We start from the raw sequence: 20,041 nt of genomic DNA on the forward strand, positions 1-20,041 counted from the left end.
CTCTATCTCTCTCCCTTCCTCTCTGTAAAAAATCAATAAAATATATTTTTTTAAAAGTCTCTTAAATTTTTGAAAACTAAAAAACAAAACACATCTGATTGCTTTTTCCATCAACCCCTTACCTTCTGTGGAACCTTTTATATGAAGGCGTTTGTTGAGCTCATCCAATTTGTTCTTCATGTGTGAAATCCAGAAAAAGGAAGAGAAAAGAAAGTAAATTAGAAATGTTCCTTCTTTTCTGCACCCTTGTCTCTACTTAGTAGCCTGCTAAATTCAAATGAAGATTCTAAATGCCATCAATATGATACACTCTGTAGAGGAATTACAATTTTATCACAAATTGACACCCACTTCCTAGAAGTTCTATGGTCATGGGCATCTTCTGTAATCTCTCCATGACTTTGGTTTTCCTTTTCTTAAACTGAATAATCATGGTACCAACCTTCCATGCTGGTAATGATGATTATTTGGGCACAGGTAGGTAAATTAATTCAAATAGTGCCTCAATATTTCATATTAATCCCTAGGTACATTAAAGTGATTCCTCAACTAATTTATAGAATCGCTTTTTCCAAAGCTGAAAAGATAATGCCTCAGCAATTCTGAAACCAAACCAGCTTGGGCTGTTGTTGTGTTTTAAGAAAAGGAAGGTAGTCTTTTGGGGAAACCCATAGACAAAATAAAGACAATTCATTATTCCTCTAAAATGGCCTAAGATAACATATCCAAAATATTTATTGTTCTCTACAAGAAAGTTAATTCGGAAAACAAGATTCAACTAATAGATTCCTCTAAGGTTATATTTGGATTCCACTTCCAAAACCACTTCCTGTTGACTTTGGCAATGCAACTTCTCCAGCTGAGGTCTGAGAGTAATTACCCTCATTGGTTCTTGTCAGGAGCAAAAATTAAGGACAACAAAAAAGGAGGTGGGGGATAAAGGACAGATTGAATTCCTCTAGTGGTGAGATCCCAAACTGTGGCTCCTAAGCCTGTAGGAATTCTGGGAGGTAACAAATGGTAGGGGATGGGATGGGGCACTAGAAGAACTAGTTAACATTTCTTTGAGGTCTAATAGAAAGATCACAGATTTACCCATAATAAAATCACACATGCAAAAATAACCTGTTTCTTTGCTTTGTGTTAGAATCACATCAACTCAGTGTGGCAACACCATAATTTCTTACTGTCAGAAGCACTGATTGGCAAATATAAAGGTCTTTGATCAATACAAAATTCGACGAATTATTGCTTAACACTAGTAGTTTGGTATTCAAAACTGTCCAAACATGATGTGCTGGGTAGTCTCTATTTGTACCCCCCACCACCACCATCACCATCCAGGTTGTACCTTTCCCTTCTCTTCTCTGTGCCTTGAGAAACTGACCTCTCAGAATAGCATCAGAAGAGCAAGCTTGCTCTCTGGCATCTTGTTGGGCTTTACCAATAGGAGGCACAAGCAGGAGATTAAAGGAAAGACAACAGGGGTATGTATTCCCCAACCTTACTCCCTACAAGGTTATAGTAGGCTGCACCTATCTACCAAATTCCATAGTTCCTTCCTACATATAGCTCTCTCTCCATGTTTTTGTAACTGTTCCGCCTTTAATTGTTCAGGCCTAGGACTGGTCCCCTGTTGGCCCCAGGGTTCTTCACTATCCCTTAATGACATCCCTCTATACTGCTCAGCCTTTATTAATAGTCCTCTCATTAAACATGATGGAAACAGACCCTTTAAACTCTTAAAAACCTCTTTTGCATGGGCCATGTATTTCCTATTGGGACATGACTAATAGACACATGATCCAGGTTGAAAAAAAGAAAAAAGTCATTCATTGGGAATTCTGAACCCACAAAATAGCTTAATAAATTCTACTTTTTGCCCTTCACTTTCTATACCTATAGTGGTACAGAAATGTGGTCCAATATGGTAGCCATAAGTTACATATGGCTCTTTCAACATAAATAATTAAATTAAGCAAAATTAAAAATTTCATTCCAAGTGCTCTAAAGCCACATCTGGCCAGTGGCTACCATTATGGACAGCACAGATACAGACCATTTACATATTACAGAAAGTTCTAGTGGACAAAACTGCTCTATACCAAACAACCTCCTCCACAATAAACATAACTATTATTTCTACCTTTGGCTCTACCTTATCATCACAGGTGCAGCCCAGGTCAAAATCAGACTGAAGGTACATAATCCCTGGATAGCTGGGTCTGGTGACTTCCTCTGGAATGGTTGGCCTGAAGGTATTAGTACGCAGGAGATGATTCAAACTTCCATGGGTCCCATTGTTAGGAGCTGGCCTCAATCCCAGGAGATCTGATGAGAAGAAAGAAAAGAAAGCCAGGGGCTTTGTAAATATTTTTGGATGAGATATGGCGGGAGCCAAAACCATTCACCTTCCAAGAGTCTGAAAACTCTGAACACAAATCAAAATGGGATAAAACTAAATTTAGATAGTAGACACTCCGTTCTTACTCCCTGAATCATTCTAGCCTGGCATGTCTTGCCACAGCTTTCTGAAATAGCATGTTCACTGCTTGGTCATAGACAGACATTCTCAAAAAGAAAAAGTGAAGGAACCCAAAGACTATCAGTGTCATGCTGTTCTGCATCTCTATGAAACTTTGTATCCCAAATGTTGAAATGAGTCTTATAATCAATAAATAACCTCTGGCCTGCCCTGTAATGCACTCCACAGAAGTACAGGGACAAGAGGAGGCTTTGGCCCTAGGCCTTGAAGTGCCACTGTGAAATGAACAGGCTGACTTCATTGCAAGTGAATGGGTGCCAAGCAGGCACACAGTGACTTGCCTAAGCTGAGAGGCAGAGAGGGGAGAGCTAGCAGCCAAGTTGGGAAAAGAACCCAGGAGACCCGACTTTCAGACTCCCCCTTTAACCACCAGACTGGCACTCCCTTACTAAATAGGAAAAGTTGTCCTCATTCAGCAACTAGAAGTTCAAGGAAGAAAAATAATTAGGAGTACATAAATAGCTGGCCAGGATGCAAGCTGGCAAAATTTTAACTGAACTGCAATACGATAGATGGAGGTGGGAGAAAGCTCTGTGCAGAACTCTTGCTTCACTAGGTCTCTGACCGGTGGTGTCAAACTGTAATGCTATGTTGGATCAGCCAAACGCTGCCAACAGCAACATGATGAAAACCCCTCATTAGTCAACTGGTGGAGGAAGACAAAGAAGCCATAGTAGGGAATGGTATTCTGTCCTTCAAACCAATGGGCAATATTATTTTTTGCAGGGGGATGAGGTGGTCCCAAAAAGAAGTCACCTCATTTCTTTCTCTGACTTTGAGGTAGTTCATATGTTAACTCAAGATTGCTTCATTGGTTTTGATTAATAGTAAGTGACTTACCACACATAACATTGTAAAGTTCAATATTTTCAAATGGAGGCACTTTGGTCTTGTACTTAAACGTTGGACCATAACCTACAAAAACAGTCTTCCAAAGATAAGAAAAGGAAGAACAATTAGATATTGCTAATATCCAGCAGTAACCCTTCTCCTACTTATGAATACCGTGTACCTTCACTCACACCTCCATTCCCCATCCCTCCTGAAAATCACCAAAACACGTTTTTAAAGACCAGTTCTTTGCTCATACCTGCATGCTGTTGACCTTGTTATCAAAGCCATGGTCTCCCTGGAAAACACATTTTCCCGATGGTTTCTTATAAACATCCAAAGGTTTCCTACATCGAAATAATTGCACAATCAGTTAGGATTTCACATGAAATCACTCTGATAAAAAGCCAAGTTCAGTGCTCAAAGAATCTCTAAGAGATGTTCCAAGAATATTTATCTCTATTTTAATTGCACCATCCCTGTGGTGATAAAAAGGCAATGCTGTTCATTTCTCCCACATGCCTTTGCTTTGACAATCAGTCCAGGGCAAATGCGTACCTCTGAACCGAAGTCACGGTGCCCTCCTTGTACCTTGTGCTTTGTACATTGTGGACGAAGCAAAGCACCTGTCACAGGCAATGTTCTGTCTGCCCATGTGCTTCAGCTCAGAGATCATAAGATTCTCCAGTCTGGGGCCATGTTTTCCAGCTCACTTTTCTATACTCCTCACTAGGCTCAATGCCAAACACATGGTAGGCACTTTTAAATATGGGATGTTTAATCAATGAATGAAGATCTGCGTTCTATAAAAATGTTTGCATTCAACTTTACCTATGATATAATACAACTAAAGAGTATAACTGAGTGGTAATAGTGACATATCTAGCAAAAGCCCAGCCTCACCTATATAATTATCTCAATACATAAACAGAAAATGGAAACATCACTTTGTATATATCAAAACCATTTGACTTTCTTTGTGACAAGAAGACTCCTTTTGCTTAAGTGTCATGTAGCACTTTTCCAAAGAACTTTCATTTTTTAAAAAATATTTTTATTGACATTTTAGAGACAGAGGAAGGGAGAGGGAGAAGAGAGAGAGAGAAACAACGATGTGAGAGCAAAACATCAATGGGCTGTCTCCTGCATGCTCCTTACCAGGGATGGAGCCCGCAACCCAGACATTCACCCTGACCAGGAATCAAACCATCAACCAACCTTTCAGTGCATGGGATGACTCCCACTGACCAGGGCTCATGTTTATTAATACAAATATTTCCTAAGTACATCACACTGAACTAAAATGCTTAGGGGAAAATAAAGAAATTAAGCATTTGGGTGTCCACCCTTAGGAAAAATGCTTTCAGCTTGGGTTAATAAGATATGCACATATAATAACACAACAATGCAAGAGTTAAAAGATTTGCTGCTAAAGGCAGACATTAAAATGTCTGGCTTTAGTCTGCGCTAATTTGCTTAACTGTCATCATCTTTCATTTAACTTCCACTCAACAACCACATTTACTTCATATAAATCTACCAAGTGTGCCAAATTTGCTCTCTCTTCTAAGCCGCCCATACATAAATGGTCCTAAAGAGGACATACTCAGCCAAGCCATTTGGTCATATCTTTGTAACTTTTCCATGAAGACTCCCCATGTCTGCCCTAAATTATTTCGATAATTTCTGGTCTTCATACATCTCTCTGCATAATCTTACATATTTAACTCTATGTACCCCCCTGACAGTAACAATGGGCTATTATGTCATGTGTCTCTCCATGTGTTCCATATTGATGTAAGTTCCTAGAGAATAAACATTTTCTCATTATCTTCTCTCCCTTGGAAACTCATTAAAGTGCTCTGCTAGAGTGCATGTGCATATAGAAGCTGTTCAGTTATTACTACAGATTGATTCTCAGCACTTTTTTAAAAGGAGAAAGTCAGAATAAGAGTGAGAGGGGGAAGGGGCTGCTGTCCAGTTTGGGTGGAAAATTGATAAACTTTAAATGCTTAACTCTTCGGAAGTGGTTAGAGCTTCCGGAGGACACGTTTTACAAAAGATTCAAGAGCAAGAAATGGTCTCTTCAATATTGGAGTCTTTGGTAGTTCAAAAAAAGATAAACAATGGAAAACTTTTAAGCCGAAATAAAACAAGTCCACAGCAACAGAGGTTTTAAGATTAACATGTTCTGAACTCCTCTATAAACATTGCTATGGACTAAGTTTTGTCATCTGAGACCAAATCTGTTCCGTGTGGCAAAGCAGTGCCCCAGTCACACTTTTGACTTACTCAAGTAATAAGAATAGAGGCTAGAATGTAAATTCAAAAATTGAAAAGGAGAGAGACACTGAGATGCTGAGACCCAGGAAATATAAATGTATTATTATCTCAGCACTAATTGTTTATTTAGCATAGAAAACCCTTTGGAAAGGGTGAGATTTCCTCTTAGGATGGCTTACGACCTTACAGGCACTCCAGTTGTCAAAGAGCTGGTTATGCAGGTAAGAAACGGGGCCAGTCAAGCCCAAGTTACCTTGCAACATGCCATCTGCGCTCCACCAATAAATGGATGTCCTCAATTCTTCTGTTGTTGGCATAGTGCAAACGTTTGGGAAGGTGCTGCTTCATGTAAGGCTTAAAGTGCTGATCTGGTTTTTTACACTGAAATGTAAATGAAAATTGGAGTTTAGACGGAGTGTCTTCTAGAAAAAGGTGTGGATAGTTTCTCTCTAGAAAACTGAAGGAAGTTTTAAGCCAAAGAAAAGGTTAGTGAATAAATGGAATTTGTTACCCCCTTTCAAATAATATAAACTGGAAACAAATAGGTTCAAAGAGGATCAGGTAACTTTGGAGATGGAAGGCTATCGTGAGAGGGGAGTAAGGCATTTTTAAGATACATTGCTGACTCACTAAGAGCAATTCAAGCTCCAAGGCCTTTCCCAGCAGCTTCAATCAAGGTGTGGGGGGTGGAAAGAAAGGGAGGTGGACACATGTTGAGGCCCATGTGATTACATCCTCATGTGCTTTTAAGGACTCTATCCTGGATGGGGGAGTGATGGAACAGGGTGGTGGGCAGATCTGGTTCAGAGAGAGTAAGGATTTGTTTAATCCTGAATGAATACTGTTCAGTACTAATGAGGAAAGATCAAATATTGTCTGTTTGTATCATTGCCAAGACCATTAGGGAGCCTGCAGCTGTCCACAGGCCAGGAGTTTTGAAAGCTCTAAGGAGAACAAATATACAGGATACAGGGCAATGGGGAAAGTGCTCCTCCCGCCCCACAGGGGAGGTAAACACAAGAGATGAGCATGTGGAAGCTGCTCTAATAGCAGAGGCCTGGTCACGTGCAGTACTTACCGTGAGATTAGCAATAATGGCTTTAGGGTCATCTGTTCAAAGAGAGGAGAAAAGTGTCAAAAAGAGATGATAAGAACCAATGAGAGGAATCATTTTTGCAGCAAGAGACTCAATTCTTTTTTACCCCACTTCCAGAAGGGCTGTCCCTTTAGTGTTTTGTTTAAAATATATTTACATTGCATGTGGGTATTGAATATTTCAATAAGTAAAAAGCAGATAAATAAGTGGCACAATTCATACAGTGAACTTCCCTGCTGGGTGTGGGTCTCCTCTTCCACAAGGGAATTCTTCCTTCCAGAGCATCAAGATGTGACTAAGTAATTGCTCCTTTAACTTACTCCAAATGGTCCAAAATGGTCCCTCTGGAGTCTAGATTTAGTTTATTTGCAATTTAACATCAGGAACTAAACTGGGCATTTGGGGATTTTCATATAACTTCCTATTTATCTGCGGATCTTTGAAACAAGCTATCATCCACTTTGAGATGAATGTCTAATCCATTGAGTTATGTTTTTTAAAGGGGATTTGGTTTCCTGGGTAATATTATCATGGGTCTAATTACATAGGTAGCAGCCCCTTCCAGCCACAGACACACACATGGATGCACCTCCTTTGTTTTCACTACCAGCAAACAAAGGATATTTTAGTCAATACCCCGAACTAGCTAAAAGCAAAACTATGTAAATGATGGCTGTGTATAAACTGTGGACAGGATTATATTATCTGAAGGCCCCCTTTGGCGGGGGGTTGGGGATAGAGAAAGAGGAGATTGTAGGTTGGTTGGACTTTGTTTTGTTTTCAAAAAATCTGCCTTAGTATGTTATTATAGAATCAGAAGAAAAGGAAAACAGAGTTCAGAAGAGGTACCGACTGTCACGACACAGCCCTCCCGGGAATATAAGCATCAGCGGGACAGGTCATGTCCGTGTCCTCTCCTGCTGTATCCCAGGGCCTGTGCACAGTAGGCACTCCATAAACGTTTAGTAATAGATATAAATAAATATTTGTTGAAAATGCATAAGTAAGCTTGCCTTGTGATGTGAACATATACAATCAAAGACAATGTTCAGAATCATAGTTCTAAAGCTATGAAATCCAAAGCTAGAAAAGTAGGATTCCATTCTACTTAAATTGGGGCTAAATTTTACTTGTGTATTTTCACGGAAAGCAAATACAGTTATATGCTGTGTAACGATGTTTCAGTCAACGATGGACCGCATATATGACGGTGGTGTGACAGTGGTGTGCCATACAGCCCCGGGGTGTAGTAAGCTAGGTCTGTGTAAGTGCAGTCTATGATGGCTGCATAGTGATGAAACCACCTAACAGTGGATTTCAGAGTAGGTATCCCTGTTGTTAAGCAGCGTGTAACTGTAATGAGGGTAGCAATAATGGTTAACCCAAATTGTGTCCAGACCATGTGCACTCACTCAGACTGTAAGACTCTGCAGCACTTTCTCTCTGATCATTCATGACAACTCTGGGAGGTAAGTGCTAGAACTCTCACTAAACCCATGGGCATTTAGAAGGTGGAGGGAGGGGCTTACATACTGGGACCCTAGCACTGACTGAGCAAGCCATGCTTTGAACCTCTTTACTCTGTGGCCTCATGAACCACAGTTCTCTGCAGGACCAGAATAAGTTCATGTTCTTTGATAATGAAGGAAAATGAAGAGCATGGAAAGTCACAAATGCCGAGGCCACATTTGGGACACAAATCCATCATTTCCAAAGTACTTGGTCCTCTCATGCTAACAGTTCTCACATTGTGTGAGTAGAAGAGGCCCCCAGCACAGGATAGTGGTTAAGAATCAGAGAATCTGGGTTTAAATGTTGGCTCTGCCACTCACTGTCATACTCTAAGCCCATTTCTACACCTCTCTGTGAGCCTTGATTTCTACTGTCTGTAAAAGGGGACAATAATACTTATCACACATGGCCATTGGGAGGATTAAATAAGATGGTGCATAGATTTGGCTAAAATAGTGATGCCACCAAGACATCATAGTCATAGCTAACATTTATTTGGTTGGACTACCTGCTAAACACAAATCTAAGTGAGATGTAATCTTTCATTTACTCTTCCCAACAATCCTTATTTTGTAGATGAGGAAACTGAGGCAGAGAGGGTTTAAGCAGCCCACCCAAGGTTCCAGTGAGCCCATGGCTGACCAGGGATTTGAGCCCAGACATCCTGTCACCATTGTCTGTGCTCTTAACCACCGCTCTAATGTCTCTCATAAAATGAAATCACATGTACAAAACAATTATTTGGTAGTTATTGTTTCTTCCCCCCATAACAACCGCCCCATTACATTTATTGAGGTCTGAGATATCTTTCAAAATAGATAAAAGCATTTGTGCATAAGTGCTGCAAGGCAAATACTAACTCAAGAGGTGCCCTAGTGACTTGTACCCTGTCTCTGGAGAGGACCTGCCCACGTCAAGTAGGCAGAGAAGGGAGGATGTGGAGGGCAGAAAGGACATTAAAAAGAGAGGGCGGAAACACTGATGCTTTGTTGATTTCACAACGTTGCCTGCAGATGACCTTGGAACAGTTCCCGTTTGTGCTGACTCAAGAACATAGTTTGAGAAAAACTTAATTTTCCAAAGCTTTACGCTTGGTGCCAATGGTTTCTTATGCCCAAGGCTAAAAACTCTAAAAGTATTTTCCCCCCTACAATGCAGCATGTCTCCAATAAAACTATGGTCTTCCCAAAAACGAGGCGGCAGCATCTAAAACATCTTAGTTCATAAGTTAAACTTCTTGTCAGTGGTATCTCAGAACCTGAATGTGCAGAACATAAGTGATAAGATTATTCCTGTTCATTTCTAATCTTTCAAAGCAGCAGCCACTTCCCAAGGGCATAACAGTTTTTCCTCCTGGGTTCTGTCAACCACTTTTAGACTCCTCTTCAACTGGACTTGCAGGAATGCTCAGGGTCTCCATAACCTTGTCATTGGCTCCCTAGCTCCAGCTCAAGAGCAAGCCTGAACCTCTTCCTGAAAAGTTATTTTCTTATAAACAGAAGTTTATGGTTATACACATGCCTCAAATGAAATGGATTCTACATAATAAAAACAAGAGCAAATATTTATATAATGCTCCCATGTGCCAGCAACCACTCTAAGTGATATGCAGATTCATTTTCACAACTTCCCCAGGTGGTAGCTGTTATTATCATTCCCATTGTTCAGATGCAAAACTGAGGCTTAGAGTTTAAATGACTTATTCATTTAAATTCATTCTAAATCTTTGCAGAGCCAGGATTTTTACCCAAGTATTCAGAGTACCTTCAGAGAACAAGCCCTTACAATATTACTGCTCTAACAACTTAGTATTTTAAGGATCAACTTACATTTGGCATTATTGCTAAATTTGGGTCGAATTCTTCCTAGAGTTCCAGGCACTAAAGTAATATCATCCACATTGGTCAGGTAATTGCTCAAGAACTCAGTTCTATCACATGTGACGTCTTCCATTCCTACAGGGAAGGAAAAAATAAAGATTTTCAGGCAATCTTAAAATTGAAATCTTAACACAGCCACATCTTAATAACATTCAGGCATCTCTTTAATTGGTTTTTAACAGCTACATGCAAGGATCTCTCTCTTTTGAGATTTCCCAACTGACTTTACATTTTTTGATGCTTCTTTGTATAATCTTTGCACCAGGCTTTGATTGAATATTATCTTGCAGCGCTAGGTGGTTAAAAATGCATCATCTCGGGCGATAAGGACACATATGTAATACCTCAATCAATAAAGAAATTTTTTTTAAAAAATGCATCATCTCAATTACCATTTTATGTCATTCAGCAAGAACAGCAAGGAGAAGGAAGAAACCATAATCTTTTTTAAAAAAAATCTATTTACACAATCCTTATGAAAAGCATCTTATTCTTTTTTTCCCCCAGCTGGGGGTGGTGTAAATAACTGGAATATATAGTTCCAAGTCTCTTTTACAAAATGTCATTTTCCAACCCTCTCTCTCTCTAATATATCTCCTGACTTGAGTACATAATCACCAGTCCTCACTGTCTCCACTGGTGGCCTCGGATGTAACTGACAAAACAATACTGGCAACAGCAGATGAGAAAGAAAAATGTCATCTCCAATGACCACCCAAACCGAAGAACAAAATAACAGTGAAAAGCAAAATAAGACTGAAAACAAGTGGTAAACAATGTAATCAGTCAAAACTGAAAGTTAGCAACTAGAAGACACAAAGGGTCTAGGTAGGGAATGTTTTTAACCAACAAATATCCCTCCAGACAAGATTTGTTTCCTGCCTCGACAAGGATAATTTCTTGATCAATGTTTAAAATATATAAATAAAAACAAACTCAAGTCTTAGAATCATAGACCATGGAAGCTGGTAGAGACCTTTATTGTCATTTCAGAATGTATGAGATAACATGGAACTGCGAAAGTTTAATACATTGCTTTGCACAATCCATTTGATGCACATTCTCTAAGAGGGGGAAATAAGTGATTCTATAAAGAATGTCCTAAGGTTTTTGTAATAAACAATTATAACCCAAAGTGCCCTGGATCTAGTAAAATTCAAATTATCACTTTCTGGGATCCCAGATCCAGACCTTTCTGTTTTATAAACAAATTGAAATGAAGAGAGAAAAAAACACATCCCAATATAGTACAAGGGTTCTATATCTTGCTTTTTAACAGGAAGAAAAATAAAAACAATAAACAGCTACTATGTTCTAGTACAATGTTAACCCAGGAAGGGGAAATCTACAAAAAGATATTAATGGAAGATTGGAAGGATCTTCCATTTGTTACATTTCTACGAAGTCACCTACCCCACCTTAGTAGTGAACCATCTCTCTCTCGCTTTTGAAAACCATATGGAAAGTGCTTCTGAATCTCCATAATCCTTCACCCTCCAGACTAATCCCATGTAGGTTGTGTTAGTGTTCTCATTCTACAGACGAGGAGGCTGAGACTTCGAGAGGTCACATAACGTCTACCACATCAAATGGCTCTTAAGTGGTGCAGTGCAATATGAACACCAATGAAACACTGGACCATACTACTTTTTATGTAAGAGATGCTATGGCTTCCCCAAACCAAAGCAATCTACTCATCTCAGAAGCCTACACAATGGCAACACAAGGTTTAATCTACCCAAGACCTTTACAATGCTCCATCAGGACCCATCTACTTCTTAAGACATCTGGCTCCAACATGTAACCAAATGCTCTTGACCCCTCTGGGCAACTTCAATTGAATCAGCTGTGTCCCATGCTCCAAAGTCTCGGTCCTATCTGAAGCTTTCCACAAGGTTAAACCTGTGGAGCATGATTTTGCAGAGGGTCACATTTAGTCCCTGCAAAAGAGCAAGTCAGTCCCACTGCTTTTTTTTTGTTTGTTTAAACCTTCTCACAGATCATCTAGAACATTCTGGAAAGAAAATTTCAGGCCCAGAGCAGAGCTGTTTACTAGGGAAATTTGCCTGTCATTCATTCTTAACAAACTATTAAAGAGTCAACCAATGTTCCAGTTCCAGAAGAATGCAGCCCCATATTCCAGGGTCACTGTGTCAATTTAAGAGTTCTGGAATGTAGTAGCTACTTTCCGGAACTCAATCTGAGCACTTGTGAAATTAGAAGGCTCTCTGAGGACTCCCTCCTGCCAACCCTATAATCACATAATGTTTATGACATTCTTGATCACCTCAAAAAAGGGTCCATGAATTTTTCTACTTTACACTGTGATTTAGAAAAACTGTCTCTTCCTGTCTTTCAACTGTCTTCTCTACTAAAGCAGCGTCCTCTGGTTTTGTCTTGAATTCCCTCAGTGGATGCAGAGACATATTTTTACTTATATGTCACTTTGACAAGAATCTTATATCTCTGCCTCCTTATCATGCTTGGATTTACTTTTTAGTCTCATAAACCCTGTGAACTCCTTTTGGGGATATGGCTATCAGAGATGGGGTATTATTGTCTAAAATGTCACATTCACAGAGGAAGATGTTAACATAACAAGCAAATTGCCTGCAACATTTTAATAAGAGAAAGGTTTCTGTAGAAAGGCTTTTCCTACAGAGAATAGGTAGATAGAGGAAGTGCCTGGTTTTGATCAAAATGAACTTGGGGTCACCTCAGGTCATCTCCTAGTTTGAGTCATGGTTTGATATCTTTCCCCATCCTGATGAAATGGGGAAAGAGGTGAAGAACACGACCTGGGATTCTGAGGGAAAGGGTTCCTTCCTTTCCTCTACACCATCAGAAACTTTATCAATGACTCTATCCTATTAACAAAGAAGAAACAAAGCTTTACCATGGTCTCCAACGAAGATGACATTCACACAGCGATGCAGCTTCAGTTGTTTCAGGCCGTCCATTAATTGCCCCACTGTTTTGTCAATTTCCCTCAGAGGATTTGTCATCTGGAAAAAGGAGCAAATTAGTCCTTGCAAGTTGTTTTTCCTTTCAGTTTCTCATAGATCTTCTACTCCTAGAACATTCTGGAAAGAAAACTTCAGGCCCAGAGGCAGAGCTTTGTCTAGGGGGATTTGCCTGCCATTCTTGATGGAAAGCTGGTCTAAGCACTTTGTATTCTTTCAGGAGCACAAAATCTCCCCTCATCCAATCCCTTTCAAGATACTTTGATATAAAAAATATAAAAGAAATATTAAGGGAACATTTTTTAGAGATAAAATGCCTTTCTAAAATGTAACTATTTAAATCCAAGAATTTTGAGAGTGAGCAGAAAGTCAGATGATTGTTTAAGTCTCCTGTGCCCTAGGTGAAGTCACGTTAGGCATTGAACCACAGCAAGAAGATTTAGGCTTTGAACCACAGCAAGAAGATGAAGGCTAAGTGAATCAAAAGCAATTCTGAGGTTAAAGGTAATCTTCACTGGATGCTAAATTAGAACATCATTAACACAATGCAATCTATCTAATGTTCCAAGTAACTGTCAATTTCTGAGAATAATAGGTTCTTAATAGAAGAACCTCTTCTGCATATCAATTTAGTCCCTTTCTAGCTGATTTTGAGTAAAATAAGAATCTACAAGAGTCCTAGCACACAAAAGTAATCAACTGATCTTATTTAGCCTAACAAAACCCCAAAAACTTAGTTCTCTGAAGAACATGTCCAGAGTCTAAGAAACATAATCCATCCCTTATTTTCTTGCTTCAAATGAAAGTGTCTAACAGTATGAATGCTCCCACATACTAGTGGCCTCTCCTTCACTTTCATCTCTGCAACGGAAAGATTTTCAAGAACCATAACATCGGACAAAGACTTGACAGTACTTTAGATGAATTTTAAATTTTAGCTACAATTATACACATGCACTCAAAATGACTGAGATAAGAACAGAAGGGATCTACATAGCATTTTCCATCCAGACACACAATATTATCTTCCATTAGCATCTTCTCAGATGACTCAAGACCTTTCCTCATAACATGTCACCGGTAAAATCAGTTGTTAACTTGTTTTTCTTCATGATGGGAGTCAGTATTTCAAATTCCCAAGGAGGAAGTCACAAGTGAAGATTTCAGAATGATAGATGCATAATCTGAAGGGGCTAACAGATAGGGGATTGAGTGGTATTTGCTTCTGAGAACACCATGCTCTCCTTTAAGATCTTTGCCTAGACAAAGAAATACTAAATATACAACATACATCAACCTCGACAATTACTTATTCTCCTTTATTAAACAAGACAACTTAGATAAAATCTGGAACCTACTTCTTAGGGATCAGTTCAGACCATCATAAATGTGCCTTGGAGGTATCTGAAGGTTTTGAGAATATGAACCTCTAGGTTGCTGCGAATATACTAAAAAGACTAGACATTACTTATTATCCCTATGTGAAAACACACACAATTTTATCTACCCATTACTTCCTCTCTCTTTCTGTCTCAGCTATTCTCTTGTCCATAACCTAAGACTGTTTTAGAATTCTGAAAGAACAGACCACAAATCTAAACAAATTTTCTATTGAGCTCTGATCTCCATTATCTTTGAAGAGTCCCCCAGATACTGCGCTGGGTTGTTTTCAAGAACCATTGTAACAATTCTGTGAATAAGTGTAAGCAAAGCCAGTAGCCTTCTTCACATTCACTGAAGCCTCAATGTAAATACTAGTTTTAAGGCAACTAACTCTAAAGAAAGTAGAAGGCTTTTTTTTTCCTGCCTTGCTGAAAGTTTAGGAGGTCTTCACATCAGTGTTAACCTCTGCAGGACCAGTTTCTTCTGGACTCAAAGCAAAGGATGATGCACCAGAGTTTTTCTGAAACTTATTCAGCTGAGTTTCCAGCCAAGGTACTGAAGGAAACCTTCAACTCAGACCTACCCGCCACAAAGCTTTGGAACAATAGATAAACTTACTTTGTCCTGACGCGTTTCCACAGCATAATGATCCATCCTATGTAATTTTCTTCTTCTTTTCTTTGGAGGAGCAACTGGTCTTTCCTGCCTCCTCTTAGGGATAACCTTCCTCTTAGGTCTCTTAGCCGGAGTAAGAGGTGAGCCATAACTACTCTCCTGTACTGGCGGATAGAGATGTCTGGACTCAGAAGTCGTCTGTCCCTCTGGGTCAGATAATAAAGCTCACACTTTGCCATCTGGGGTCAGTAGAGTCTTAGTGAGAAAAACTAAGGCTCCTTAAGTGAGAAAAAGTTGGTATGAAGGATTATTCAGGGATCTCTATCAAGAGAAACCCCTTAAATTGACCTTGATGCTGCTGTCACAGCTTCTTCACCGAGAACAAGCATATAATTTAAGAGAATCTGGCCATGTAAATGTCTTATGGCCGAGGAGCCTATTGATAGGCGTGGATACACCTGATGGTGACCTAGAATTGTGCATTTTAAAACTCCTGCTTTAGGGAGAGACTAGATCTTGGTTATGAAGAGCTCTCCATCTAAAAAGTACTAGCTGAAAACTAAATAGAATATTAGTCACGTGGTTATTTCAAGGTGACAGTGGGATTCATGTAGGTGGTTCCAGTTCAGAATCTGATAGTTACCTGTTCACACCACCAACTATATCAAAGCAAGTGTTCTTGGCAAGGAACAGGAAAAATTTTAAAACCAAGGATAAACTAAAACATAAATAATAAGCAATCCTCCGTGGTCATGAATGTACTTCCACAAATCAGGACTTTCAGCAGGAGAGAGAACTTGTCACTGATAATTTAGGTTTCTAATACAGAGAACCTCTAAGCCATGAGATAACCATAAATAGAACTGCCTTTTAAAAAAAAATTCTCTTGTATAATTAGATAAAATGTAAAAAGTCATCAATATCTCTTCATCTTAGTACACATATCAAGAAAGAGTAAACTTATACTCTTTCTATCAGAAACCCATTTGGGGGGGAGTGGCAACTACTATGCATCTTGTTTTGAAAATCTAGAGAGTAATAAATGCCAACACGTAAACTGAAAAAGGAACATAACCTTTTGGGACTTCCCAGATGCTGGAGAAAACCAGGCCCCTGATTTGCTGATGGTGCAAAGGTGAATTAAAGCAGCAAGCTCTGCTGTTTACCTAGCTGATTTCTCTCGGTAGGACTGTCCAGAGACTCATTCAGATGCAGGAAGGGGCAGAAGGAGGAACAATGTTAGTGTATCCACAGAGGAGGCCATCTGCCATGCGATTTCACTGTTCCCAGAGCAAGCAACTGCAAAGGCACTTCCATTTCTGTCTCATCCTCGCTCTCCAGCAGAGCGATTGAAAGACACAGCCCCACAGACTCTGGTTGAGTTTGGTATTATTTTTAAATGCTTCTAGTTTTAGGCAATTCTCCATGAGAAGAGAAGCAAAGGAGAAAGAGGGTTTCTCATTTCATGGTCACTGAATACATTCAGCTAGAGCTCAAGTCTGCCTATCAGACACCCGGCCATTTTGCAAGAGACCTTAACATTCCGAAGACTCTGAAGGCGGGCCCTTCCGATTGCAGCGGGTTAGAGGAGCAGCGGGAGGAACAGGATTTAGTCAAAATGAGTTTTCATCCAGTGATTATATTGCATGTATTTCCTTCTTCGAATGTTAGAGGTAGATGGAAGCTAAGTGTTCACTGACCAGCCATACTTTAGTCTGACTTGAGAAGACTTAGCCTGAGGTTATTAAGAGGATGGGAGGGAGAGGGGCAAATTTCCCTGCTTTTCAGGATCCTTTGCCTTCTGAAGGTAGTCACTAGCCAGCCAAAGCTCTGCCTCTAGGCCTGGAAGAGCAGCCGAACGAGGGGTCACAGAGGAAGCATAGAAGGTCAAAAGAGAAAAAGGTTGCGCCAATAATCAAAAGCAAGCATATTTCTGAACATTCACCATTACACTATGAAACCAGGAGCAATAATACACCATTTCTTGAAACTATTAGCCCAATGTTTGGTCATCTAATTGAACAGTCTTTGAGAATTGTCCTGAAAAAAAAGTATACTCAATTAAGCAAGAAAGTACAAACTTCAACTGTGTATAGCACAAACCATTTTGCTAGACTGAATCATTTCAATGAAATTTCAAATGCAAGATATTTTCTCATTGATGGAAAAGATAGCACATACCTGATTTTAAAAACAATATTGCAGCTAATATAATCTTTACATGCACAATAAATGTATATGATGGATGTATAGGTATAAAACCAATTTAGTCTATAACAGAAGAGAGATTTTGCTGGCTTGCTTTGGTTTTGTGTTTTAAAGTATAAACTGTCTTTTTTTCCCCTTTCCATTAAAAATAAGATTCCTAGAACCAAATAAAAAATAGTGAATTCTGGAAATATCCTTTGTGTTAGGAGAAGAAAGTGACCAGGTTACCAGGTTATCATAACTGAAAACATATTCCAATAGATCTAATTCAGACTATTTTACCCAGTAAATATGTGAGAATATCCTAGTTACAAGAAGTATTAATACTAAAAAGAACATAGTATTCCTGAATACTTCCAACTCTTAATTCAAAAAATGGTACAAGAAAAATCTCTTTGTATATTCATGAGCAAAATGAGCATAGACCCATCATTACAGCAAATTAAAACATTCTATATTATGCTTCATTTATCATTGCTCAGTACATTAAAAAACTTTTTAGTTTATTTCTTAATTAAAGCATACACACATACACTAAAGTAAGTAATCATAACTGAACTATACATATTAGAAATCCAGAGAGGTCCATTAAAAAAGAATGCTTATTACTAACCCATATAACTTTTAAGAAAATGAGGATTATAAGAGCTTACTGTAAAAAGCCAAGTTCTAACATAAAATGTCTTGTATAATTTGAACATAGCTATTAACTGACCACTCTGCTTATCTCCTGGCCTGAAGGGGGGTTAAATGATTCCAGGGGAAGAACCCTGGTCTGGGAGTTGGAAGTTCTGAGGTTCTATCTCTAAGGTCACTTATCAGCCATGCAACTTGAGCAGCCCTAAACCTCTTTAAGTTCCAGCCTCTTGCTTTTAAAAGCATGGTTATACCAAGTGGCTCCCAAATCTCTATTTTGCCTATGCCACAGGGTCTTTCGGGGGATATCATTATCTATTTAAAGTCGAACCTTTAAATAGGGCACATGGAACTGCTTAGAGGTTTTTTGTTTTTTAACATTTTCATAAAATGTGGTTCCATTTGTTCACTTTAATCTCAAAGAAAGACATCCTAAAGATAAAACAGCCAGGCTTGCTCTGGCAAAAATAAGTTTGTGTTTCATGCATGCAGATGTTTATCTCATTTTATCATTTGTGTTTCATAATCATGCAACACTGGTTGAACATCAAAGGGATAGGAATAAGAGCATCAGACTTATATGACTTCAATGATTTAAGGCAAACTAAGAATGGTTTGAAATAGCCATTAGTTTCCAGTGCTTAAAAAATCACCACTGACATAATGTGAATGCACTCAGAAATACTTACGGCTCCCTGCTATTTACTGTCTTTGCTTAAACAGGCTGCATTTTGCTCAAAGATATTTAAAATAAGTATTATCCGTATTACAGTTATCCTACTCATCCTTATGCTGAACACAATGAACTTAATTATAGCCAACAGTGTTGTCATGGCCTAACAGGGAATTGAAGGCAATTGCCATTAACAATGTTTTTAAATGATTTCTCAACCAGAATCAAGTTTTATTATGTTGGTGTAGTCCTCATCACTCTACTAAGAATGAGTAGTGGGAAATATTGAAAATATTAAAAGGTTTAGCTTTGCAAATGTCATGGAATTTTTAAAAGATAACTGCTGAAACACTGGAAGATTTCCATCTCTAGATGAAAGAGGAAAATAATAAAACATCACCATCCTCCTCCCCTCCTGAATTTGAAGTTATACTGGCTACTACCTTACAAACAGATTGTCTTCTACCACATATTAGTGTTTGATAAAGGGTGTCACATTGTTCTGCTAACTAGATTCATTCAACAGTATTTTTCTCCATTAAGAACTTATTTCACTTTTGGAGGTGATGGACATGTTCATACTCTCGATCGTGGTGATGGTTTCACAGGTATATGCCAATGTCAAAATTTATCAAATAAAAAGTTTACAAAGCTGGCCCTGATTGGTTTGGCTCAGTGGATAGAGCGTCGGCCTGGGGACTGAAGGGTCCCGGGTTCGATTCTGGTCAAGGGCATGTACCTTGATTGCGGGCACATCCCCTTGTGCAGGAGGCAGCTAATCGATGTTTCTCTCTCATCGATGTTTCTAACTCTCTGTCCCTCTCCCTTCCTCTCTGTAAAAAATCAATAAAATATATTTTTTAAAAAAGTTTACAAAGCTGTAACATATGCCTGGTTGATTGTAGCTGACGTACCCCATCTGAACTGCATAATAATTTTAATGAAGTTGAAAGTCAGTTGCAATGTTTTATGCTGCAGGTTTTATCTCCAGATTCCTTTTCATTCCTGTCCCAGTGATGGAAAATGCCAGCCCTTCCCCATCCTTCACCTTTGACTAATGCCTGCAAGGCTGGGTATACCCCTCCCATCAACTCCAAGTTTAAAATCTATTTGAATATCAAATCAATCTGAAATGAAATCCCTACAAGAGAAACAAGTATGTTGAAGATTTTTTAAAATGATTTTAGTCTTATAATTCTTTGACTATGTATAAACCTTTCAGGTACATACACCCCGAGAGACTTTGTACAAATCACGAAATAAGGTCATAGATCAGGTAGCCCAGGGACACAGGTTCCCTGCAGGCAGATGGTAAGCTACTAACCTCAGGGCCAAAAGGGCCATATTTGTGTCCAGATAAATCAGGTTGCTCTGAATAGAAGGCATAGACTGAAGGCCTAGAGGAAAATAGGAAGG

General features: G+C 39.1%; 1 protein-coding gene across 8 annotated transcripts in view; it reads right to left on the bottom strand.

The window, feature by feature from the left end:
• Window positions 1-20,041, bottom strand: part of ENPP2 (ectonucleotide pyrophosphatase/phosphodiesterase 2) — a 101,544-nt gene that overhangs the window by 22,086 nt on the left and 59,417 nt on the right. For 3 of the 8 annotated variants that reach the window (XM_023750940.1, XM_023750939.1, XM_023750937.1), the window contains exons 11-20: window positions 19,950-20,022; window positions 15,112-15,267; window positions 13,044-13,152; window positions 10,097-10,222; window positions 6,738-6,769; window positions 5,913-6,040; window positions 3,636-3,723; window positions 3,386-3,473; window positions 2,147-2,331; window positions 123-174 (exon numbers count right to left, since the gene is read on the bottom strand). In XM_023750940.1, the coding sequence (XP_023606708.1) occupies window positions 123-174; window positions 2,147-2,331; window positions 3,386-3,473; window positions 3,636-3,723; window positions 5,913-6,040; window positions 6,738-6,769; window positions 10,097-10,222; window positions 13,044-13,152; window positions 15,112-15,267; window positions 19,950-20,022 (1,037 nt within the window). The remainder of the gene's footprint in view (window positions 1-122; window positions 175-2,146; window positions 2,332-3,385; window positions 3,474-3,635; window positions 3,724-5,912; window positions 6,041-6,737; window positions 6,770-10,096; window positions 10,223-13,043; window positions 13,153-15,111; window positions 15,268-19,949; window positions 20,023-20,041) is intronic. The other 5 variants (XM_006085240.3, XM_006085241.3, XM_014452672.2 and 2 more) reach the window with 2 other exon arrangements.

The sequence above is a fragment of the Myotis lucifugus genome, unplaced genomic scaffold (assembly GCF_000147115.1).
Source record: "Myotis lucifugus unplaced genomic scaffold, Myoluc2.0 scaffold_17, whole genome shotgun sequence".
Taxonomy (NCBI): domain Eukaryota; kingdom Metazoa; phylum Chordata; class Mammalia; order Chiroptera; family Vespertilionidae; genus Myotis; species Myotis lucifugus.